We start from the raw sequence: 27,354 nt of genomic DNA, 5'->3' as shown, positions 1-27,354 counted from the left end.
TATATATATATATATATATATATATATATATATATATATATATATATATATATATATATATATATATAAATATATATATATATATATTTATATATATATATATATATATATATATATATATATATATATATATATATATATATATATGTATACATATATATATATATATATATATATATATATAGTTTTGAAAAAAAAGAGTTTTGTAAAGGTAGGGAGAAAAATACACAAGAAAATATATAGAAAAATCCAATATATTATGTTTTCAAAAACAAGGTCGTAATGTAATGTCTGGCTCTCAAGTCACAGTCCATCCTACACTTTTTTAAGCATCCTTTACTAACCTTTTGAAATACGCCTCGACTCCGTTTGAGAATCCTGGCCCCGTCAGCAAACACAAGGCTTCGCGTGGAAATTCATAAAATGAAAAGAAAACTGTTTCAGTGTCGGTTTGAACGTGACTCCAGCACAATGCCTTTGTTAACGATGCTAATTTACGCAATTATTTTCATTTTTCCACATCTGCAATATGCGACAGGTAAGCCAATAGTAATCACACTTAATCAGACATTTCTTCCTCTTCTTTTAACCCAATGGTGAATAGAGTACTGCATCGTAAAGAAGCAGTGTTGTTTTAATCGTTAATTACACGAAAGGAAGGTGATCAGCCCTGATCTTCAGGGAGAAGTCCAGGGTAATATTAAATATTGACCCTCCTGGAAACAAACCCGTGACCTCCAACTCGGTAGTCTAACGCGCTCACTACTACACTATGGAGGTAGACAGCATATGTATCATTAAACAATTTTATTATATTCACAATTAAATGATATGTTTTTCATAATTTATTTTTAAAAACAAATTTAAATTTGTTTTCACAGAAAACACATTGAAAACACATTTATTTTTTTACAAAAATGTTAATAATATTAGTATATAACCACTCCCGAGATTTTTATATCTACCGGTTTCGTGACGTACCCGTCTCTTCGTCAGGACAATCACTACCACAGCATGCAAACAAAATTGCCCTTCACGGCGCTTGGCTACCGCTCTGGAGGTCCCGGGTTCGATTCCCAGGGGGGTCGAATAAATAAAAGTGATTTTTTCACTCTAATATTTATTCCATATTACCCTGGACTGGTACCTGGAGCGGAGGGCTGATCACCTTTCCTTCGTATGTTAAATATCTAGATAACACTGCTTTTATATGATGCAGTGCCCTTAACGAAAGTTGAACCCCTAATCAATAAATATATACAATAATTCATAGGGTTTTTCCGTGGACCAAACAGTGCCTAATTCCATTTCAGTTTTGATAGTTTTATCTTCACCTTCGACGAACTAGAAAAATCCTTTTTCCGAATGAATGAAATGAAATAGTATATATAAAGATGAGTGTCTTTTTTCTAGCTATTCAGACAGTCACCATAGACAGCCACGACGACGAGACGTTGGCAAAGACTTGGTCGGAGCGCGCGCACGCCACCATCTCGGAGCACGTGCTGAGCACGTGGGAACAGCAGGCCGCCAAGTCGGGCGTGCTGGTGGTGGGGGGAGGCATGTCTCTGCATACTCTGAGGGCCAGCAGGGCCTATCTCGGACAGGCCATCAGGAAGGAGACGCCTCTGTACTTCGAGAACTTTCCCATAGTGGGAATGGCCAAGGTGAGAAAAAACCATCGGACGCTACACTAATCTGACCTAACCTAACCTAACCTGTCCGCCTCCGTAGTGTAATGGTCAGCACGCTCGGCTAACGTTCTGGAGGTCCCGGGTTCGATTCTCAATGGGGGTAAAATAAATATAAGTGATTTTTTCACTGTAATATTTATTCAATGTTACCCTGGACTGGTACCTGAAGCGGAGGGCTGATCACCTTTCCTTCATGTGTAAACGATCAATTCAACACTTCGTTTATATGACGCAGTGCCCTATGCACCACTGGGTTGCGGGTAAGGGTTTTATTATTGTTATTAACCTAACCTAACCTAATCATCACGCTGCTACCCCGCAGAGGTAGGCAGAGAGAATGGAACCCCGCACTTGTCATGCTTATCTCAGTCTTGTATCCTTTCCTTATTTCACCATTCGAACGTCTACGAGGATCATACATCATTTTGCAGCACATTGTCTGAAATATGCATTTTGGTCAACTTTCAGCTCCATGCTTTATTACCATAAATTAGGGTTCGAAAATTTATTTATTTATTTATTTTTTAAGACACTACATTTTTAAGATATGTACATGTATTATAGGGGTATTTTTTTATTATTATTTTGAATGGCGTTCCATAAAGAATATATCGTAGTCATACAGGAGAAAGTGACCAAGTGCATTTTTTTACAAAAACGTGATTATTGACTATTTGATATCTTACTAGCTTAATATTGCCCTAAAGAAATCCCAAAGCGATTTTAAACTTGGAAGTATAATATATTGACTTATTAAAAGTGACTAACTGTATTGATGTTTACTTTCTTGCCAATCAAAAGTGACTTAAACGGCCCTCCTGAACATTTTACGTTTTGTTAGTTGGTCATTTTCTCCTGTACGACTACGATATTGCAAAAGCCAATGCCAAGTTAATTAAATAATATTATTTAATTTTAAATTACGTGAAACTTATTTATTACCTGTTAATTCATTCCGTTAAATTAAAAAAAATAAGTAAAATATTGTAGATAATTGGGTTCCTGCTCGCCAGGATGAGATGGGTATCTGTAGGGAGGGGAATAAGCGGGGCCAGAGTTTTAAAATATGATGGCATTTGGTCATTTATTGGGCAAACAAAGAATATATGGTTAAGGTCCTCCTGTTCAAAACGACACTCGCAAATGGGGAGTCCAAGACACCAATCTTCGCAAGGTGCTCTCTCGTACAGCAATTTCCTATCCTCATTCGACAAATGGTGGATGTATCTTTCTTGTTCATCGAAATTTTCCTAAACCAAAGACGGGATGGGACCGTCTTTGCAAACAATCTCCGCTCTTCCACATTCATGCATCTCCTCATACATATTTCTGGCTCCTGACCTGACCACGCTCAAGTATTTAAATACTTCAGCAAGCAATCAAAGCCATTCTATTTCTAACAACATTCGCCTCATAAATTTATTTCACCATTCTTTCCTTACCCAGTCGTTCCGTGTGCCAAAACCATGTCAACACACCTTTCTTAATTTTACCGATAGTGCTTATCTCAGCCTTGCATTCTTTCCTTATTTCGAACATCTACGAGTAAAATACATCGTTTTGGTATGCATTTTGACTGCATTCAATCTTCTTTCAACTCCATGCTTCATTTCCATACATTAGGGTTCGAACATTTTTTTCTTTATCAGAAACTGGGTTTTCAAGATATCGTAGTCATACAGGAGAATGTGACCAAGTGCATTTTGAAAAAAAAAGTGATTTTTGACCATTTGATATCTTACTAGCTTAATATTGCTCTGAAAAAATCCCAAAGGATTTTAAACTTAGAAGTATAATATATTTACATGTTAAAAATGGCTAACTGCATAGATGTTTATTTTCTTACCAAGCAAAAGTGACTTAAATGGTCCTCCTGAACATTTTACGTTTTTTTAGTTGGTCACTTTCTGTTGTAGACTACGATATTTATTATAGGAGTCTTTACTAATACCGACATCATTCCTACGCACAGTGTGAGAAACAGCCAATCTAGCTGTACTAAAGTCTAAAATGAATATCTTCATTTAGTATTAATTGTATGTCTAATATGATTTTGAAAGGTTGATCTATATAAAACTTAAAAATTTTGATTTGTAAAAATCTATGTGTTAGTTTGGCAGCGTCGCAAACTATGTTATGGCGGAAGTGCTGTGAGTTTTCAGTTATCAGTCAGATTTTATTAGTGCGTTCGGATGATTGTTTTATGCGTTGTGGTGATTATTTTTACGAAAACTGTCATGGAGTCTACAAAACAAGGTATATTCTCTATTATTTATATTAAAAAATGTCAAATATATAATCGATCCATTTTAAATAAAATTATAACAAAATTACAAAATCAATTTTTTTTTTAGAAACTTTTGTCAAATTGAATAGACTTTAGAAAAAAACTTCTTTGAACACCACTCTAAAAGTATCACTATATTATATTTTCATTCTTTATTTATTTAGGCCCGTAGATTTTTGCTGCCAAAAGGTGCAAACCTTAATTTTTTTCCCTTTTTTCAGTGAGCGGGTGAACTTTTATTCGGAGTGAATTGTTTAAGCTTTGGCGTGATATCGATGTAGCGTCGCGAAAAGAAAATATTTGCACTTACATAATGAACTTCTATGGTTTTTCTTTGTGCAATAAAACTACTTAAATATATTTAAATAATTTTGTGAGTGGTTTATGTTGCAAATTTTATGTTCGTTGGCAAAAAAGTAAGAAAAATATGAGTACATTCTTGAAATACAATTCTAAATGGCTCAATGTATCAGTTACTTTGCCAAAGCATATTCTTAGTACTATGCCGTCTGTTAGTCAACCGTATCGTAACACTCGCACTAGGATTAGACGACCACTGAAAAATTTCGAAGAAACATGTGAGAGGGTAAAAAAATTCAACTGAAATTAAGGTGAATGAAAATCACAAAATGTTATTTACGATGGTAGATGGACAAATTTGTAGCACTCTTTCATCATAAAAATCTTCAAACAAATGCTATATTTGTGGTGCAACTGCTCAGGAGATGAACAATGACAATTTTATGACCCAAATTCCAGATCAAAATATGTATTCATTTGGAATATCTCTCCTCCATGCGTGGATTCGATTTTTCGCATGTCTTCTGCATATTGCATATCGTTTGAATATTAAAAATGGCAAATTAGAGATAAGAGTGATGAAGAAAACCTTCAATTAAGAAAAATGGTTTTACAAGAAAAATTCAGGGAAGAAATGGGTGTTTTAGTGGACATACCTAAACATGGTACTGGCAATACAAATGACGGCAATACTGCAAGTAAATTTCTAAAAATTTCTCAAAAACAGCAGCTATTACAGGGTTAAATAAAGAATTGATCCAACGATTTAAAACTGTTTTAGAGGTTTTATCTTGTGGATATATACATAAATATTAATGCTTTTGATAAGTTTGCGTGAGAGACAAGACTAATTTTTTAAAAACATTATTCTTGGTTTTACATGCCTGCAAGTGTCCATAAAATTTTAGTACACGGTAAAAAAATTATAGACTCTTGTATTCTACCTATCGGTAAACTTTCGGAAGAAGCTAGACATAAAGATATCAAAAGATTTAGAAGGGACAATACGAGTAAAATATCAAGAATGGATACAAAACGAGATTTGCTGCACATCCTTTTTATATCTTCTGACCCTTTCATAACAAGTTTGAGGAATCTTTCACAAAAAAAGCTGTAAATTATCTTCTGATTTTCTACGTTTATTAAAAACTCCCGAAGTACCATATTCCGGTTCATCTGATAGTGAAAATAGCGAAAGTGACTGAATCACAGTGATTTATAAACATATTTTTAAATATATCCTATTTGAGTTCAAATTTTTTGGCTTTATTTTTGTTAGAGCTTTTATTGTATTTCTGTTTTCAATTACCAATATTAAAAACGTGATGTATTAATATATTATTTTAATGTATTATTTTATAAAGTGAAACAATAATTTATTTTTAAAACGATTATGTACAATGGAAGGTTCATCGAATAATATCTCGACCTTTGAATGACATACTTTTACCGTGTACTTACACATTTTAATAAAACTATTTCTAATCTCTATTCCTGGTTTAATTTCCTTTAAAATGATGTATCACACATAGTATACATAACTAAGGTTAGGGAGTTATTAATTTAGTACAGCTAGATTAGCTGATTCTCACACTGTGCTACGTACTTTTTTCAGTACCATTTTATATAATTCGAAACTACTAGCGCCATCTATGATTTTAGGTTGAAAGCAAGTTAAACGGATCATTTACAAACTAAAAAAAATGATCTGTTCAATCGAAAGATGTTTTTTAATTTTTTTCATTTCAATATACTGCTTTCTAGTTATCAGCGTTGTTGATAAAAATTAAAAAAATAAAAGAATGAGAATTTAACAAATAAAATAATCATATTTGCCAAGAAAACAAATGGTACGAAATAACGTACCATTTGTTTTCTTCACTTGTTGCTCTGATGATAAGAAATATTTTATTTTTCTTCAACACTATGTCACCTTTTATGGTTGAATTTAGTAAGTTTTCTTTTTATTACCAGAGACATTCATGAAATTTATATGTGATTCTTCCTGAATGTATGTACAAACATACTTACAATTACATGTCTTAGTGCAAGGATATGTTATGCAATTGTGATGCGTTTTTAGATCGATAATGATCAGGTATCGATAAACAATTTGGCACGTGTAAGCGTTAGGCCCGATGCAAACATTTATTATTAAGTAACATTATTTTATTTATTTATTTATTGTAAAACCAACAAAATAATTACCAAAAATAACAAAATGTAATAAAAATTAAAAATTATTTCCAATTACAGGTTTTCACTTAAAAGTAATCTAAGAAAAAACAGCCATGTTCATAAGTATAACTATATAATATTATAACTTATATTTCTTAATCGAATAATTAAATAGTCAAATAGATATCAACAATATTTCTCTTAAACGTTTTAAAAGAAACATTTTTGATGTCCATTTCATTAAGTATTACATTGCACATATCACAGGCTCGATTAAAAAAATCATTGTGATAGGACTTGGTATACATTTTAGGGATTTTAAATAACGTTTTGTCTGCCTCCGTAGTGTAATGGTCAGCCTGCTCGGCTACCGTTCTGGAGGTCCCGGGTTCGATTCCCAGGGGGGATCAAATAAATATAAGTGATTTTTTCACTCTAATATTTATTCGATATTACCCTGGACTGGTACCTAAAACGGAGGGCTGATCACCTTTCCTTCATGTGTAAACGATCAAGATAAACTGCGTTTATATGACGCAGTGCCCTATGCACCATTGGGGTGCGGATAAGGGTTTATTATTTTTTATTTTTTTGTTTCTGGTCTGTGCTACCGGGACTATAAAATTGATAAGTGATAAAAGGTCTGGACAATCTACTATAGACTACTAGGGACTGTAGATGGTACTAAAGAAGTAACATGCAAAAAATAATTTTAAATAAAAAAATCTGGGTGCTGATAAAGAAGAAAAAATCTCAATTTTACTCAACCAATTTTATTTGTTACACTTAATCAAATTACAAATTCGACTTCATAATGTTTTGAAACCAAATTTTTGTTCGTTTTTTCAGGGTTCCTCTTCATTCAGAAGTTTTATTTATATCACCATTTTCTTTTAACTTTAAACAGCTTATGACATGTCGTAAACCCTGTAAATGACCAGAGTTCCACATTCTTCTTCATCTAATAGATTTATATTATCCACTGACACTTCGTGATGGAATTGCATTTTTAATATATTATTAGATTAAAACCAATATTTTGAGCTTTTCCACTTTATTTTTATTTGACCAGTCTGATGATGTCGGTAACGACGAAACCCGGTCGCTGGTCAAATAAAAATAAAGTGGAAAAGCCAAAAATATTGGTTTTAATCTAATAATATATTACTTCTTCATCTATGTTGAAATATGTATCAATAAAAATTAGTTTTGCTTAAATTATTACGGAACTTATTTTTTACACACCTTGGGATATTCCTGTACTTTCATTTAGTTAGATCTTGAATCGATATGTTTTTCAATATATTCTGCCACATCCAAGTGATTGAATTCGATAGCTAAAGTGGCTGCTCTTTCCAGTTGACTATGAATAATTCTCGAACTTTTTTCATTTTCAATAAATTCCTTTGCAACATCCAAATTTCCCACCCTTGCCGCTATTTCGAAGGCAGTCTTGTCCTTTTTAGAAACGCGAGCCAAATCTGCTTTCTTGTCAATCAAATATTTTACAACTTCCACGTTATTTTTGAGGGCTGCAAAATGTAGGGGGGTGAATTCGGTTTTATTTTGTACATTTACGTCAGCTCCTTTTTCTACCAGAGTTTGAACTGTATCTAACAATCCGCGTCTTGAAGCGATGTGCAGGGCAGTCTCTTTATAATTTGTTTTAGCATTAACATTCGGGTTGTGATCAAGCAATATTTTAACGATATCTAAATAATTTCTCGAAATCGCGAAATGCAACGGTGTAAAGTTCTGGCTAGTCGAAGCGTTCACATCAGCTTTCTTGGCTAAGAGAAACTCCACTACTTCAGAATATCCGTTCATGGCTGCCAAGTGCAAACTTGTGAATTTATAACTCGTCTCTGTCCCGACATTTGTTCTTTCGATCAATAATTTCACCACTTCCAGATGTCCATTTCTGGCAGAAACATGAAGTGGTGTAAAATTATACTCATTTATTTTGTTGGGATTTGCCATTTTGTCAAGTAAGAATCTGACTAATCTTATGTCGCCTCTTAGAGCGGCCCTGTGCAACGCGGTGTCTCTAGCTTTGTCTGCGGAATTGATGATGGATTTTAACTTTCCCTTATTTAAAATCGAAATTTTATCAATAACTTCACAAATGACTTCAAATGTATTGCCGGTGATCATCAAATGAAAAAAACTGGTCTTGAACCCACTGTGGTCAACGCTGATAATAAATTTGTCAATTAGAGTGTTGTATTTATAGGCGTAATTCCATACAGAATTACAATGTATATTATGAGAGTCGTTGTCTCGATGGTTATCCAATAGCACAAGGCAGTCGTTCAAAACTTCTTCTTCTTTTTTTTCTTCTTGGAGGTGCAACCTAACAACTTCTTGTATTAGGCCGTGAACTTGTAGTTCTCCATCGAGAATTTTTACGATCGAGTGGACTTTTAAAAGTTGAATGATGTTTCCTAATACAATATCTTCTTTTACAAAATAGGAGAAGATTTTAGATGTGGTGCTAACAGAAAAATAGGCTAATATTCGTAATATTTGCATCGCTCGGGTTCCAAATACTTGGTTCGTGTGTATCTTATCAACGACGTACCGCATTGTCGTGTAAATGGTTTTGCGGTTATTGTCATCTTCAAAGGAGATATACGATTGTGATTTGAGAAGATCCTCGGTATTTTTATCAAACGTTTTTAAATATTCTTCTATGGTGAGATCTGGGTGCAAATTCTGAAGGGATTCTATTTCGTGAGATATTAGATCGGCTGCCTGTTGCAAGGCGAGTGGAAAGTTGTACACCTTTTTAACCAATTCCTCAACTTTATTGCTCTCTATATTTTCGATATTTAAACGACTGCAAATATATTCTTTCGCTTCGTTATCCTCGAAATCAGAAAGCACAATAAGTTCCGTTTTCTTGACTTCAAAATGTTTCCACTCCGAGTTTTTTGAGGTTATTAAAATCATGAGTGTTTTCGAGATTGATATTTGACCGATCGGTAAAAAGTCTTTTATGTCTGAGATTTTTTGGGCATCGTCAAATATACAAAGGACCCTGTTTCCTTTCAAAAAGTATTCATAAAGGTCTTCGACAATAACTTTGACTGATTTTTCATCCCCGTCATTATCCTTCAAACGAAATCCTAGTTTTACGTACAAACTTTGAAACGAATGTTTAGCTGAAGCGTGAGATTCCGCGTTGATCCACACGACGCTATCATCCTCGGTGAAATTTGAACAGGCGAACTTTACAGTCAACTCACTTTTACCGACCCCACTTAATCCGCTGATTACTACTATCGGAATATCGGAGATATTGTGTGAAGCCAATTTCTGTAAAACTCCACCTCTTCCAGTGAAGAACTGCGATGGATGCTTATCATTCATACCGAACCAGATATTTTTAAATACTTTACTTTTTCGCGTACCGTCGAAGTTTTTTATATTCGTTAAAACCATATCGGTTTTTTTCTCCACCTCTTTCAGTGATTTGTGTATATTCTCTATTTTTTTTTCACTCTCGCTTTCTTCTGGTTTTAACATTTCTTCCTTCATTTCGATCAAAGCTTCCGGGCGTAGTTTATAAACATATCTATTCTTCTTTTCGTGGCACTCACAATAAGAAGTTAAGGGATTTGCTGAATCCTCTTTTTCATATGCAAAAAGCAAGCGATAACCAAATTCTTCATTATTTCTATTTTTTTTAGTATAGTATTTATCAGCTTCATAACATTTATTTAGTGTTACTAATCCAACGTTACTGTATATTTCTGAAATTGAACACTCCTTATTCTTAAAAGAAACAGTTAGCTTTGGCATAATTGATTTCAAATATCCTTTAGATTTACCATTGACGAAACATTTGATTAACAATGTTTCCAAGGAGTTTTCCGTAATGGTTTGGAGTTTATTTTCTTTACAATTTGTTTCGTATTCTTCTATTCCATTCATGATTCTATCAACTGCGTCTTGGGCTAATTGGTTCATGGCAATCCGCCAGCCTCCTTGGTCGTTAACTTCCACAAATTGAGATTCGTAACATTGGAAAATGGACAAGCCAGCAGAAATTAATATACTTTTAAGTTCGATTTCATCTTCGTAAAGAAATTTGACAATTGTTTTCGCTCTACTTAAATGTATCTTCGTATCAACAAGGTTAAATATTTGTCCAAATATCTCCCCCCCCGTTCCACCGAGAGATTTTGCTCCCTTGCGCACAACTTTAGACGTTTGACTTGATTTTTGTAACTTTCCCATTGCTTCATCGTTGAATTTATTCATCTTTTCCGTAAAAATTTCTTCGAACCTCTCGACGAATGATTTCAGTCGTTTTTTGATGTGTGAGTCATCCCCACTGAGAAATTGAGTAGGTTCTTTTAACTTATCCATATTTTTAGAATCCATTTGGTATCACTGTGACTAAATCCGAATAAATTAAAATGGTATGATAAATGTTAAAACGACTAGTTGATCCTCATCCAAAAAATGCAGTCTATCAATTCACCTAAAACAAAAGAACAACAAAAAAACAAATTAAATTTTTTTAAATGTGTCGACATTTTGGTATACAAATTAATTTGCTCCACTTAGCAGTTAATTATATTAAGAATTCAAGACTGTTAAGTGGAGAATATGTTTACATCTTCCAATATATATATATATATATATATATATATATATATATATATATATATATATATATATATATATATATATATATATATATATATATATATGTATGTATTATTATGTCTTTGTTTTTTATTAAAAGTATAATTGTTTTTGTGATTTCTAACGATAATTTATACAAATCGTAGTTGTACAGGAGAAAGTGACCAACTGACAAAACGTAAAATGTTCAGGAGGACCATTTAAGTCAGCTTTGCTTGGCAAGAAAATAAACATCAATGCAGTTAGTCATTTTCAACAAAGTCAATATATTATATTTTTCAGGGCAATATAATATATTTTTCAGGGCAATATTAAGCTAGAAAGATATCAAATAGTCAATGATCACGTTTTTGTAAAAAATGCACTTGGTCACTTTCTCCTGTATGACTACGATACATGGAAATACGAGTATCATAATATATGTATTTTTTAATATAAAAATTTGACACATTTTTGAAGTATATATTCGATGTTTATATTCGGTGTTTCATGCATATTTTCGATAATAAAATAAATTAATATTTTTTTAGACTTACTGCGTAGATGCCCAGGTCGGGGACGAGGCTTGCACTGCTACCGCATACCTCAGGGGTGTTAAAGGAAGGGCCGGGATCATAGGGACCCCCGCCACGGGTGCGGTCCTGAGATGTGGAATACCTGACGACGTCGAAGGAGAGAAGTTCGGGACTATCGTCGAGTGGGCCCTGGAAGCAGGAAAATCAGTTGGTAATGACGACGTATCACATTTTGTACATCGAACACGGCTCCCATGTCCATACAGATATTGCAGCCAAGCGTTGTACATGGGAGTCGTGTTCAATAAAATAAGGATTCGTAGAATCCAGGATTCGGACCTCACATACTAATTAAAGAGTTTCTGATCAATAAAAAGCTTCTTTTCATCTCACCAAAAGATGTCTCTAGTGAAGTTCTAGTGATTCAAGAATAATGTTTTTTAAAGTTGTTTCATATATATAGAACTTCCAAGAATTTGAGAAGTGTGGTTTAATCTTCCATTTAATCTTCACATTCCAAACGAATGTGAAGATTAAATGAACTGACGCTCCTTAAAAAGCTATACAATTCTAGATACTTAAGTAATGGTTTTAAATTATTACTGCAAATGTTAAAACTATTACTTAAGTACCTAGAATTGTATAGCTATTTAAGGGCCGTCAGTCCATTTAATCTTCACATTCGTTTGAAAATGCCATAACTGGGCGAAACAACTATCACAATATTGATTTCAATATGTTTTTTAACAATAAAATACAATTTATTTACAACCTTTTGAGTGTGTCCAGGATTCGGACCTCACATACTAATATAAGAGTTTCTGCTGAATAAAAAAGCTTCCTTACATCTCACCAAGAGATGTCTCTAGTGAAGTTCTAGTGATTCAAGAACAAGGTTTTTAAATTGGTTCATATGTATACAGAACTTCCAAGAATTTGAGTAGTGTGGTTGTCAAGGCTTGTCTCTGGCCAATATCTGTACCCGACGGATTCTCCAGTTCTTTGGACACGTTGCGCGTGGCAACGAGGATAGCCTGGAACGCCTAGTTGTGATCGGTAGCCTGGAGGGAAAGAGAGGGAGAGGAAGATCCCCACACGATGGACCGATCAAATTAAGGCAGCAGCAGGCACCTCAGTGGTTGGAGCGCTAGGTGCAGCGCAGTCAAGGGATAACTGGAGAAGAGTCATTGCTTCTGCAAGGGTCACAACCCTCAGCAATGAGGATTAAGACGGAGAAGAAGGTTGTCAATGATGGGTAGAATTGGTGAATGTTACACGTGTGTAAAGTGATCACATAAACCAGCCTATGACGGTTGTCAGCCCCGTAAATGCCCAGACGTCCATGTTCTTCTTCATCTTTGATGAGATGTCGAAAAATAATATAAGTTCTATATGTTTTTTTGAACACACGAAATAATACATGTATTCATCTTCTTTTGTTCGTGTCATGTCAGGTCCTCCTACATTATACATTTTCATTAATAATTTGTAATATTCACTATAAAATAGATGGTTTGGACATACAAAGATACGTTTAAGTAGTATTTCAATTACTAATTACTTTAACTCAATTAACAAGGAGTAACTCCTCAAGCCTCTGTTTCAGAGGTTTGTCTGCATTAATGATAGTAAGGATCTTCCTCTGTGCGTGTCATATCAAGTCTCCCTGACGTCAACTATCACTTGAGAGTAGTTGTCCTTGCCTTGGGCAGCTCTAAACAACGCATTGACGGTCCTGATCCCCGTCCAATCTAGTATATTTCGGAGCCAGGAGATCTGTCTTCTGAGAGATTCCACATCTCGTCGACCCTCTATTTTACCTTTTAGGATTGGGTGCAATAGCTCAAACTTTTATTTTCTTAGCACATGATTCAGATAGGACACCTCCTGATATCAGTCAGCAACTGTCTCAGTTTTCTCTTTGTGAAAAAAAATACTTTTTAAATTTATATTTATTAATTTTTTGAATTAGCTTATGTTACACTATTATTTACATCATAAATATATACTTATATATATATATATATATATATATATATATATATACATATATATATATATATATATATATATATATATATATATATATATATATATATATATATATATATATATATATATATATAAATATATATATTTATAAATATATATATATATATATATATATATATATATATATATAAATATATATAAATATATATATATATATATATATATATATATATATATATATATATATATATATATATATATATATATATATATATATATATATATATATAATATATATATATATATATATATATACACAGTGGGTGGCCAAATTATTAGGGACATCTTGAATTTCCTGTAATTTTCATGATCAAATGAATTTAATGAGCAAATAATTGGGTTTTTTAACTATTTTTTTTTATTGGGGTGCTTCATTTAAAATATAGAAAAAATAAAATCATACATTTAATAAAAGTAATTTATTTTTATCAAAAAAAGCGATTATTCAAAAATTTCAGAAAAAACCTTAATATTTAGTAATAACACCCTTTGCTGCAATTACAACTTCCAAACGTCGGGGCATGCTTTCTATGCAGATTTTTGCATTGTGCCGAAGATTAAGGTTACCATGCCATACTCTGATAAGAGTTTCTATCAGTAACCGCTTGGTGGTGATGACTTTTTTTATCCATTTCCCGTTTCGTTAGCCTCCAAATGTTTTCAATGAGGTTCATATCCAGGAAATTGCCCGGGCAAGGCAAAACACATACTCAATAGACGTTTTTTTCAGCCGGGAATGCGGTAACATTTCTGGCTTTATGACACGGTACCTATTCATGCATAAACACATACTCTTCATCACCAGGGAACCATTCCTTAGCCTCGGGTGGAGCCGACTTTTCAGTTCTCACTGGTACTAGTCTTGCCTCATGGTCCCTTCCATGATATAGAATCGTCCCATACCCTTAAATGAGATCATGGACCACAACAATATGCTAACAGGGTGTTTTTAGCCTTCTTCACAAGGCAGTCCGGGTGGAATTTTTCTCCTGGGCCACGTCGGAAGAATGAAGTTTTTCCCACCAAAATTTTAAATGTTGACTCGTCTTAGAAGCAGACCTATAAAGTATTACCATGATTGCAAAAATGTGTATGTTTAATTATCTTTTTATTTTATTATACAAATAAAAGTCATAAATACTCGATTCCAGTCTGAAATAGTCATATTCCGGTGTTCTTTGGCCCATAAGAGTCGTTTTTCTTCATGCCTCAGTCAGGCCTAGTTTTTTGGTTGGACGTCGACCCATTAGATTTACTTCAACTAACCGTCTCTGAACTGTCCTTTTGAAGACATTAATTCCTTCATTGTTTATCAACAAAAATTAACAACAATTAGACAATCAACAGACATTTTACGATTTTGGAAATAGATGTCCCTGATTTTATGGGTACCACGCGGAGTTTTGATCCTTTTTCTGCCTTTTTTTCCGAAGCGGGCTGATTCCAGAGGCAGGTTTTTATCAATTTTTCTTTGTATCCGATGAACTCATGACTTCGAAACATCTGTAAGTGCTGCTATTTCTCTCTGGAAATATGTGGAATGAAGTAGTCAGGTTATAACTTCCCTACATTTTCTTAGAGATGTGTTTGAAGACTTGCCCATACTTAAATTGAGAATATTATGGTTCAGTTCAAACTAAATTGAATTTGAGTTTAAAATGAATAGAAATCAACTTGTTGAATTAGCAAAATAAATAAATTATTAAAAAATACTTACGTTTTTATGGTCTTGAACTCAAAAAACTTACACAAAAATGGTTTGAAAAAATATTAACTGAGCTCACACTAATACCATTTTTCACTAATCAACATCCAAATGAGAAAAAAACTCACTTTTTTATATTTCACAGTATTGCCACATCTTCAAAATAATAATCATGATACCAGCAACAAAAATACATTAGAAAAAATAATTACAACGAATTTATTTGACCACGAAATTCATTTAAACTTGGAAATTACAAAAAAGTACAAGTGTCCCTAATAATTTGGCCACCCACTGTATATATATATATATATATATATATGTATATATATATATATATATATATATATATATATATATATATATATATATATATATATATATATATATATATATATATATATATATATATATATATATATATATATATATATATATATATATATATATATATATATATATATATATATATATATATATATATATATATATATATATATATATATATATATATATATATATATATATATATATATATATATATATATCTTCTAACAGTAAACAAAACATTGATTTTTAAAATCTTTCAGACTCTTTTCATTCTTCATACGTTCAGGCATCTCATCATACATTTTCAAACCCTTATACTCTAAACAATTTCGTGACTCGTTTTTTTTCAACAATCGCAGTCTTATTTTATCCTTATTATTAATGGGTATTATTGGGTAATTTATAGTTTAAAAATTTATATATAAAGAACAGCATATTTAATTTTAGTCTATTGCTCTTTGAGTGGATCAAAAACGAAGTTATTTTATTTCCCCAAATAATATATTGCAATGATCCACAAAGTTAGTGCTTTAAATATTCAAAATACATATGTTCAGCAAATTTAGAAAAATATAAAACAAAGTTAATTAATTTTTTAAAGATATTATAAAATGTGCCACAAAGTATCTGCGGAAAACATTCAAGAAACAAAGCTAGTGCTTTAAATATTTAAAATACATATATGTTTTACTTGTGATAGGAATTGTAACTACAAGCGGTGTGACCCAGCCATCAGTGGCTAGTACATATGGTCACAGCAGCTTCTCTTCATGGGAAAGTGATGCAGATATAATGAAAAATGATATGGACCCTGAAGATTGTCACGATTTGGCATACCAGCTGATTCACAAAAATCCCGGATACAAATTTAAGGTAAGTACTGCCTTTAGTAAAGTAATATCACCAGTTCGCAACCAGTGCGCTTAATTTGACGAGCGTGCCTTGGCTGTTGCAGAACTGGTGGTGTGGAATGGTTTTCGACCAGGAGTTGGAAACAGTGAGACTTGATTTAAGAATGATTTGAAATCGGAAAAAACTAAAAACTCACTTTTTTGCTAAATCATTTGCACAATTCAATTTTCTTTTTCCCGATTGAATCACAATGAAGCGCGTTTGAGGTAGATTTTACAAAAAATGGCGCCATTTAAATTATTGATTCCAACACTTTAGCTTTATTAAACCTGGCATATTAACAACTATGCGCTATTATTTTGATAATAATTTATCAAAATAAATTATTATAAAAAATATTTTTAATATCACACAATACTTAAATTCACACAAATTAAATTAATTTCTCAATAAAATTATATCAAATCATGGTTATCAACTCTTGCCTTGTTTTATATATAACATAACAATTTGTATAGCCTCCCACTAGTCTGATGATGTCTGTAACGACAAAACCCAGTCGCTGGTCAAATAAAAATAATGTGGAAAAGCTAAAAATATTTGTTTTAATCTAATAATATATAGCTCATTTTATCTTTATCATTAAAAGGTTCCAGAAACGATTGACTCTATGATAATTGATATACGAAATACGATATTGACGAGTTAGTTCCATGTTTTGTGATTATTAATCTATGTTTAATAAATTGTGACATATCATTCACAATATTTTTTTTCCCCAATTTTTTTAGAATACAAAAATACTGCTAAAAAAACCTTTTATTCATTGTTTCGGCATTAACTTTGTGGTAAGACATGTTACAATGATTAAAGAAAACACTTGTTTTATGCCACTTGAGTTTTATTAAAGATTACATGTTTCAGAAGTTAAGCTTCCATCATTCAGGTCTGTGTAATAAATTTATTATATAGACCTGAATGATGGAAGTTTTTACTTCTGAAATATGTAGTCTTTAATAAAACGCAAGTGGTATAAAACAAGTGTTTTCTTTAATCATTGTAAAAAAAACCTCGTTAAAAAATGATTGAAAATTATATTTTTAGGCGTATAGTATGTAAAAAACATTCAGGTGGAATCTTGCATTCATTTCAGGAATATTTCTGCTGATAATAACTTACAAATTTCCACTGTAGATGTCACCGAAAAAAAAGCATAAGAATTATCTCTTCAAAGGCATAAATATAATTATAAGTTTCCGAAATTTCAGTAGTATGATTTTTCAGTGATGAATACAGTGAATATTACACAGTGTGTAAAGTGATCACTCAAAACAGCCGATAGTAGGTCGTTAGCGCTGTAAATTCCCAGACTTCCATATTCTTCTTATTTGATATATGAATAAAAATCTTGAAAATAACAAAAAAATCATTTCAGTTTACTGTTATATTATTTTCTGCTTTTTATTTACAAAATACACAAATCGCTAACTCCTTTCAACAACGTCACATATCAAAAATCGCTAATTGTCAGTTGTGCATGTTTTCGGAATGCCCCGAAAATTTACTACATCCCAGCAAAAGAAGCATATTTTTCACTTAATATTTACCCGCTACAAGGCAGAAAGTGTTGTTTTTGCATTTTGAAGGAAAGGTATTGTTAAATTAATTTTTTAAATATCCTAAATATTTTTGAAATGGAGAAAAAACATTCAGGTTTAACCTAAAAAGATCTGTTGCACAGTAAAAAGTTCAATAAGTGGCTTGATAATTATTTTTATGCATTTCATTATATTTTTAAAATTTAAAAACGATCTTCTAAAAAATCAAGCTTTTTGATAGGTGACGTTTTTGAAAGGTGTGAGCTAAATACTTATGGTTTTCTATCAGCGTGAAAACAATTTCGAGATTCTATGTCGTTAAAAATAATTTTTCTGTATTTACTACTTATGGTAGTACATAGTTCATATGACATTGAAAGAGTCAGCCATATATCAAGGCATGTTGGAGATCGGTAAAGAGTTAAATTGCCAAATTGTTTACTATTTTATCGTTATCACCCTTGAATGATAAGGATACTCATTTTAATCGTGGCTGATATCAGTGACAGAAGTATTAAGGAACATAACCTCTAAATAGTTCAAAGACATGTTTGCCGATGAATTTTTTTTATTTTTAACATTATTTTTGTATATTTTTTTTCTTTTTTAAGTAGTTTTTTGAAAGAATAAGAAATTAAAAAACAATTTTAAAAAAATATATAATAAATATAATAAATAATAAAACCCTTATCCGCTCCCCAATGGTACATAGGGCACTGCATCATATAAACACAGTGTTATCTTGATCGTTTACACATGAAGGAAGCCCTCCGCTTCTGGTACCAGTCCAGGGTAATATTGAATAAATATTACAGTGAAAAATTCACTAAAATTTATTTTACCCCCCTTGGGAATCGAACCCGGGACCTCCAGAACGGTAGCCTCCGTATATATATATATATATATATATATATATATATATATATATATATATATATATATATATATATATATATATATATATATATATATATATATACATATATATATATATATATACATATATATATATATATATATATATATATATATATATATATATATATATATATATATATATATATATATATATATATATATATATATATATATATATTATATATATATAAATATATATTTATATGTATATATAAATAACTAACTAAAGTAACTAACCATCACGCCGCTTCCCCGCAGGGGTAGGAAGAGAGAATCGAACGCCACACCACTCTGTCTTTACAAACATTCTTCGTCTCTTCTATTGAATTATTATTATTGAAAAAGATCGTTTTAATAATGCATTTACAATAACGATTGGAGGTGACAAAATTTCACTAAGAGATTTTTCTTAACGATTTATTGTGCGTTTAAAAAAGTTATCACAGATGAACACAATTTATTTTGCTGATCACCTTTTCTACAAGTGTTTAACGATCAAGACAACACTGCGTTTACATGATCCAGTGTCCTATGCACCATTGAGGTGCGAATAAGAGTTTGAAGATGAAGACTTAATATATAGCTTACATAGATAAATATCTTACATCGAACTGTACAAGATAAAACACATCAGACACATATATATGTAATAAAATACCTAGGTACCTACCTATACATTTTATTAAGTACTTACAAAAAGTACCTACATAAAACAGTTCTACCACCAGATGCCGCATGCGTCTCTCAGAATAAAACAAAAAGACTTCCGATAATATTATTAACTGTCAGAATCAGATAGATAGATAGATAGATAGATATAAAAATGATTATAAAGATAAATTAAGAATAAACTTTAATTACAAAGCAACACATTGTTTATTTTATTATTATACACCCACTTTACATATTATTTACACTTAATTTTCAAAAGGAAAATATTACCACGTTATAAAACGACAATTTTGTTAATCAAAAATGAAGAAACAAAATAAAAATAAAATGGATACTGCTCCTCAAACATTAGAAAACTTACTAGAAAAATTAATACAAAATGCTCAGGTAAGCAAACATCAAAATTTAAAAGATATTTCAGAGAAGTTCATCATTGAAAAATTTACAAGCAAAAATCCTAATGCAAACCAGTGGATGGATATTTTTGAAAAAGAATGTACACGTTTTGAGGTGATAACGGATGAGAAAAAAATTGAAATATTAAGATTGTTTATGGATAAAAGTTGTGAAGATTGGTACAGTTCGATGATGATAAAATTTTCCATGAACTCAGAATGGATAGTATGGAAAAACAACTTTTGTAAAACATTTACAAACAAGGGATGGAACCATGTAATGTTTGCATTATCTTTTAAATATAACGACGGTTCCTTGTTAGACTATGCCATAAGGAAGGAAAAACTTTTGTTGGAGATGAGAAGAACGATCGACATGGGTACCTTAGTAGATCTTATTGTGGCTGGTTTACCAGAATTTATAATTAATAAGATTGATAGAGAAAAATTAGAAGATACAGTCGATTTATTCAATGAAGTAAAAAAACACGAAAACATTGTAAATAAAAAAAGGTTTTCGGATCAAAGAAGATATGGAAATCTAAGAACTAGTGGTAAAATTAAAGATAAAAGTCCATGTAAGATTTGTGAAAATTTAAATAAGGGAACTCGATATCACTCTGAAGCAACGTGCTGGTTTAAAACAAAGGAGGATGATAAGATTAATAATAAAAAGGAAAATATTACCACGTTATAAAACGACAATTTTGTTAATTGGAAATGGATTATGAAACATTAGATGTATTAAAACAATTACTACAATATGTTCGGAGTGAGAGAGAAAAATTAGAAGATGATCAAAGAAAGCGATTAGAAGATAATCAAAGAAGACGTGGAAATTTAAGAACTAGTGATAAAATTAAAAATAAAAATCATGTGAAAAAAATTTCTACAAAATATAAAATAAAATATACTCCAGAAAAGAAGAATTTCGAAGCAGATTGTGTGAGCAGGAATCCAGTATTAGAATCGAAGGAAAATGCAAATGAACAATTAAAAGTTGTAAATTTGGTTAAATTAGAAGATATTTTAAAAGATCAGAATAAAAATGAAGACATACAAATAACACAGAAACAGTGCTTGAAAAGTGAAAATAAAAATAAAGTAGAAAAAACTTCTACGAAAGATAAAATAAAATATTCTCCCGGAAAGAAGAATTTAGAAGTAGATTGTCTTAGCAGGAATCCAGTATTAAACTCGAATGAAAATGCAGATGAACAATTAAAAGTTGTAAATTTGGTTAAATTAGAAGATAATTTAAAAGATCAGGATAAAAATAAAGACATACAAATAACACAGAAACAGTGCTTGAAAAATGAAAATAAAAACAAAGTAGAAAAAACTTCTACGAAAGATAAAATAAAATATTCTCCCGGAAAGAAGAATTTAGAAGTAGATTGTCTAAGCAGGAATCCAGTATTAAACTCGAATGAAAATGCAGATGAACAATTAAAAGTTGTAAATTTGGTTAGATTAGAAGATACTTTAAGAGGTCAGAATAAAAATGAAGGAATTCAAAAGATAAAAACAAATGGATTGAAAAAAAACTGTGTCTACTTTAAAAGGGTCAAGAAGAAAAAAAAATACAAAAAAAAGAAAGGAAAAAAAAGAACGGAAAAAAGAAAATAAAAAAAGAAAGAAAAAAAAACAAGAAAGAAAAAAAAAGATAAAAAAAAAGAAGGAAAAAAGAAAGAAAGAAAAAAAAAAAAAAAAAAAAAACTTTATCATATCACTAAGCTTATACCAGTCCCTACACTACAAGAAGATGATACGGAGGACGAGTGAAAATTTTACTATGAATTTTCATCCCCAAGGGGGGAGATGTAATAAAATACCTAGGTACCTACCTATACATTTTATTAAGTACTTACAAAAAGTACCTACATAAAACAGTTCTACCACCAGATGCCGCATGCGTCTCTCAGAATAAAACAAAAAGACTTCCGATAATATTATTAACTGTCAGAATCAGATAGATAGATAGATAGATAGATATAAAAATGATTATAAAGATAAATTAAGAATAAACTTTAATTACAAAGCAACACATTGTTTATTTTATTATTATACACCCACTTTACATATTATTTACACTTAATTTTCAAAAGGAAAATATTACCACGTTATATATATATATATTATTTATTGATTCGGCATTAACTTTGTGGAATGACATGATTATTTTAATTAAATTAAACACTTTAATAATCCACTGAATTGAGTTTTATTTTTATTGACGACTAGTTTTCATCTTCTGGTACAAATTTAAACTGAATTTATTTGTTTTAATTTGTACCAGAAGATGAAAACAATTGTCGTTTTCGAAACTAGTCGTAAATAAAAATAATACTCAATTCAGTGGATTATTCAAGTGTTCAATTTAATTAAAAAATCATCAAACACATACCTCTTTTGGTAAAAAAAAACTTTGTTTAGTAAGTATGCAATAAAGTTGAACAACCTGGTTCCACTATCTATAAATTCATTAAAAATAGAAACTTAATATAAAAAAAAAGATTTTACAACATTTAGAGTGTGTCCAAATACTTATCCAATCGATAATCCAAATAAAAAATCTGGATTATATCCAATAATAATAATAATAATAATAAAACCCTTATCCGCACCCCAATGGTGCATAGGGCACTGCGTCATATAAACGCAGTATTATCTTGATCGTTTTACACATGAAGGAAAGGTGATCAGCCCTCCGCTTCAGGTACCAGTCCAGGGTAATATTGAATTAATATGACAGTGAAAGAATCACTTATATTTATTTTACCCCCCTTGGGAATCGAACCCGGGACCTCCAGAACGGTAGCCGAGCGTGCTGACCATTACACTACGGAGGCGGACATCCAATAATAGGAGTTATTTTCAAATTTGACAATGACTCCTATTATTGGAGATTCATTTTTGACATCTCATCAAAGATGAATATGAGATATATATAAAAGATGATAATATGGAAATCTTGGCATTTACGGGGCTGACGACCGTCATACGTCATACGTCATACGTCACCGTAGTTTGGTATGTCACACGTGTGTAAAGTGATCACTTAAACCAGCCTATGACGGTCGTGAGCCCCGTAAACGCCCAGACTTCCATATTCTTCTTCATCTTTGATGAGATGTCAAAAATAATATAAAAAAGCTATTTATAAATGGATAAAGGAAATGGCTTGGTCGGAAATAGATCGCGTCATTCGGCCTTGAAATATTTGATTGCACGTCATAAACAATTTGTATTCATATAAGGTAAGTGTCTATAAAACTGACCTAGCCCCTATTGCTGACCTATTTCAAAGAAACAACAGATAATAAGATACTGGTTCAATTATTACTAATTTTTAATATTACCAACACTGCAGCCATGCTTGTGTTATGTGATGACAATGTTTTACAGTCAATATTTTGATTTTTCATATTTGAAATATCAATTAAAGTTTGGACATCTGGCAAGTAGCGCGCGCACACGGAAAATCCTTAACAGACAAGCCTAATCTTTCAAGTTTTATTTTAAAGGTGTATTATTTTTATATGATTGATATTTACTAATATTTTATATGTGTTAGTTAGTTTAGTGTATTGAATTTACAAAAAACAAAGTATTTGTGAAATAACCTTATGATTAATACAATACATTTATAAAATAAAAGTTGTCAGTATTACATTCACCCGAAATTTCATAAGTTTCCTTTACTGACCTATAGGTCAGTAATGAGTAAGACGAGAGCATTTTTAAAGTTTACATAAATTTGTGAAAATTCTTAAATACGTAAATTTCTTGCGTGCTTTGGATAGCATACAGTTTTTGGATTATGGGGGCCTAATTCTGACCTATATATTTTTGCTTGGTTTTATAATTATAATAAATAGTTTCAGCGGTCAGTAATAGAAACGAATCTAGATCAGTATTATAAACACATACTATTTCAGAAAAGGAGTTTCGTTCTGAGCCATCTTTTTGTGATTTTTCTTATGTTAAAATACAATTTATTTTTTCTTTTTTAACATAATATCAACAAAAAAAACTTTGTTTATTATCAAACATAAACTGATTCCACTATACTCGCATGAGTGATCACCTTGCCTTCATGTAAGTAACTATCGAGATAACGCTGCGTCAATACAACATCAGTGCAGATGCAGTGCACCATCGGGTGCGGATAAGGGTTAGTAGAATATAAATATAAATATATATATATATATATATATATATATATATATATATATATATATATATATATATGTATATACATATCAGGCGCACTACCATCATGCTCTAATGTTGCACACCCAAATGAGGTTACTCTTTGTAAACCTCCAAATCCCACGATCTTAAATGTTCTAACAACGTTTAACTGTCCCGTTCCGAAGGGGATATCAATTTCTTTACTAGCGCTGTATCTATCTCCACAGTTTAACCATCGGCGGTAGATTCCCAAATTTGCACGCGTGTGAATCGTGTTCTCGTTACGCAAGCGTTATTTGGCAAATACAGAGTGTTTTTTTTCGTTTCTAATAAGAATTATTATTAATTTAAATTATCTACTGAAATTTCTTGGTGCAATTGCATTTTCATATTTATTTTATAAATATCTACCTTTTGACACTAATTAAATTGTCATAATTTTAATATTTACTTTACCCTAACAATGAGTGGAAAACAATTGACAGATGATATGATTGAGCAACTTCTGAGCTATACGGACACTGATGTATGTATATAAGTGATGATGAATTCCATTTAGGGTTAGAAAATAAAGATTATGCTTCCGACGCCGACTCAGATAACTATATAATCCAAGAACTTGATGAATCTGACTCTAACAGCGTCAAGCCCGTACATATGGTAGACAACAGTAGAAATGAAGAAAATTTGTTCACTTCCAAATCAGGCTACAGATGGACAGATATTCCCAAACCCAAGTCCAAACTGTTCATACAACGTAATGTCATTTTTGTATTGTTTCTCGCTTTTTCTGATTTTTTTTATCATTCTTTGTTTTTTTTTTTCACCATAATATACGACAAATTAGAAACCCGCTAGTATGTACCGAGTAGTATGCTTCTCTCTCTCTCTTTCTCTCCTCACCCCCTCTCGCTTGCATCGTTTCCGGCCGAAGCGCCTAGTGTCCAGTGATGCTTAAACATTGGGCGGAATTGAATGTCATTTCCGCAGAGAACTTCTTCACAACTTTGTTTTTTTGAAAATTATTGTTTATTGCAGAAAATTCAAATTTAAATGGAAAAAATAGAATAACAATAGCATGATAAACATTTTGACATTAGTCGAATTTGTGAAAAACCTGTATTTTTAGCATTTTACTTGGGGTATTGCCAGTACCCCCTTCGGAACCCGCGGATTGTTTTTTTTTTACTCTGGACACGAAAGATTAAGCAGTCTCTGTGTGCCAGAAGATAAAGTGGCAGAAAAGAAGAAAAAAAAACTGAAAATCACCAAGGGTCTTCAAAAAATCTTCCTCGTAAAAACTAAAATAAAATGAGTCCTGTATTGTAAAGTAGGAAGGGGAATTTTTTAGGAATTGTAATAAATCCCAAAAAGGATGGTTCCGCTTTGATCAAGGTCATGGTATGCCTGAACTGGAAGTGCCAGAAAAACAGGATACTATATAGTATAGTTCAGAAGGAATCATAAAAACAATTCCAGAACCGGTGTGACTAAATGCTAGAGGAAATTATTCCATTCCAGAATTACTTATTTATAGTGAGCTTAAAACAATACATTAACAATACATTTTGTTTAACCAATATATTTTTTTTTAATAAATAATAAATTGTCACATAAGTACTTACTTTTACATTTATTTCCATTACAAATACTTATATCTTACTCCAGTTTACATATGGTAAAATATATTAAAATATGAATTTAGTTGTCTTTTTCACTCATAGTCAGTAATAGGGGCAACAGCGGTCAGTATTATGAAAAAATCCATTTCGAATAGGTCAGTATTGAATACAAAGCCTTTAACTGTTTATTGCGTGGATTTTAATATATGCACTTGACTTTTGACTATTATTTTTTTAACTTTGTAAGGATAAAACTATCCCATTAAAAAATAAAAATAAATTTAAAAAATTATCAAGCCGTTTTAATATTAAATAAATATTTTAAAAATATGGACCGGCTTAAGACAAAAACTAGGTCAGTATTATAGACACTTACCTTATGTAATTTAAAAAAAAACATTGTAAAAAGTGCCGTCGGCACGGGAAAACTCAGTTATGGCATAATATTTTAATTTGTAATTCGTAAATTGTGTGTATGATGATTTATAATTAATTCTTTTATTATTTCGGTAAAATCTATAAATTTTTAATTTATGTTTACCCAGTAAATATAATACCACAAGTTACAACATTTTGAGTATGTCCAAATACTTGTTCACAACATCTGGATTATCTCCAGTTATAAGAGTTATTTTCATATTATTTTTTGACATCTCATCAAAGATGAAAGATATTATTACTATGACGGTCGTCGGTCCCGTAAATGCCCAGACTTCTATATACTCTTTGAAGAGATGTCAAAAAATAATATATAAAAACCACAATGTTTACAGTGTTCAAAAATGATACAGAATTCATCGAAACACGTGCTTTTATTGATTTTAAGACAAAGTGATATACACTAAGTAAAACTTGTATTTAAAATGAAATAAAATAAATATAAATAAATTTCGATGCGGTTGTTTTTCATTAGGAAATGAAACGTACGAGTATAACATGTGATTTTAACTATCAATGTATGTGTTATAAAGAGACTTACCGGCTTTATTTTGTATGTGAGACTATTGAATACCACAACTACATTACTTGAATATTATAAACATATTCAAGAAGCAATTAATTTCTCCTCACTTCACTGTTTAATGCACACGACCCGGCTGTATCAACACAAAAATTATTTGCTAGCAAAACTCGTTTGCGGAGTGACTAGCGATGAGTCACTTTTCGACATGTTCGCACAATCTCTGGATTGCGAATGATTCAATTATAACTTATCGCGTCACTCGCGGTTCGCCGAAAATGTTCTATGGATTTCGTTTTTTTTAGACATTTTACAGTTGAGTAGAACAAGATTATAATTCAATTTGAATAACTTTATAAAATACTAGTAAACTTTGTTTTTAACCACTTTTATTCTTGATAATTTTCTACAACAGGATTCGA

The 27,354-nt window shown here is 31.2% G+C and overlaps 2 protein-coding genes across 3 annotated transcripts in view; one reads left to right on the top strand and one right to left on the bottom strand.

Annotated features, from left to right (window-relative positions):
• Positions 1–442: 442 nt before the first annotated feature.
• LOC148300002 (membrane-bound alkaline phosphatase-like) overlaps positions 443–27,354 on the top strand; it is a 32,166-nt gene continuing 5,254 nt past the window's right edge. Inside the window, exons 1-4 of the mRNA XM_088275396.1 lie at positions 443–538; positions 1,414–1,667; positions 11,646–11,841; positions 16,418–16,590. Coding sequence (XP_088131522.1) covers positions 472–538; positions 1,414–1,667; positions 11,646–11,841; positions 16,418–16,590 — 690 coding nt within the window. The 5' untranslated portion in view covers positions 443–471. The remainder of the gene's footprint in view (positions 539–1,413; positions 1,668–11,645; positions 11,842–16,417; positions 16,591–27,354) is intronic.
• On the bottom strand, positions 7,217–27,168 carry LOC148300003 (uncharacterized). Of its 2 annotated transcripts, XM_088275395.1 has the most exons (4): positions 26,951–27,168; positions 11,652–11,819; positions 7,705–10,948; positions 7,217–7,386 (listed from the first exon to the last, which is right to left on the bottom strand). In XM_088275395.1, the coding sequence occupies exon 3, from the start codon at positions 10,846–10,848 to the stop codon at positions 7,729–7,731; it is 3,120 nt and encodes a 1,039-aa protein (XP_088131521.1). In that variant the 5' UTR covers positions 10,849–10,948; positions 11,652–11,819; positions 26,951–27,168; the 3' UTR covers positions 7,217–7,386; positions 7,705–7,728. The 2 variants fall into 2 exon arrangements, with proteins under 2 accessions (XP_088131521.1, XP_088131520.1); XM_088275394.1 differs by having other exon boundaries at positions 7,217–10,948.

Source organism: Brachycentrus maculatus, unplaced genomic scaffold, assembly GCF_059751285.1.
Source record: "Brachycentrus maculatus isolate JH-2025_06_01 unplaced genomic scaffold, ASM5975128v1 h1tg000855l, whole genome shotgun sequence".
NCBI classification, from domain to species: Eukaryota; Metazoa; Arthropoda; class Insecta; order Trichoptera; family Brachycentridae; genus Brachycentrus; species Brachycentrus maculatus.
The sequence above is the reverse complement of the archived record's forward strand: the minus strand, read 5'-3'. Positions and strand labels throughout refer to the sequence as shown.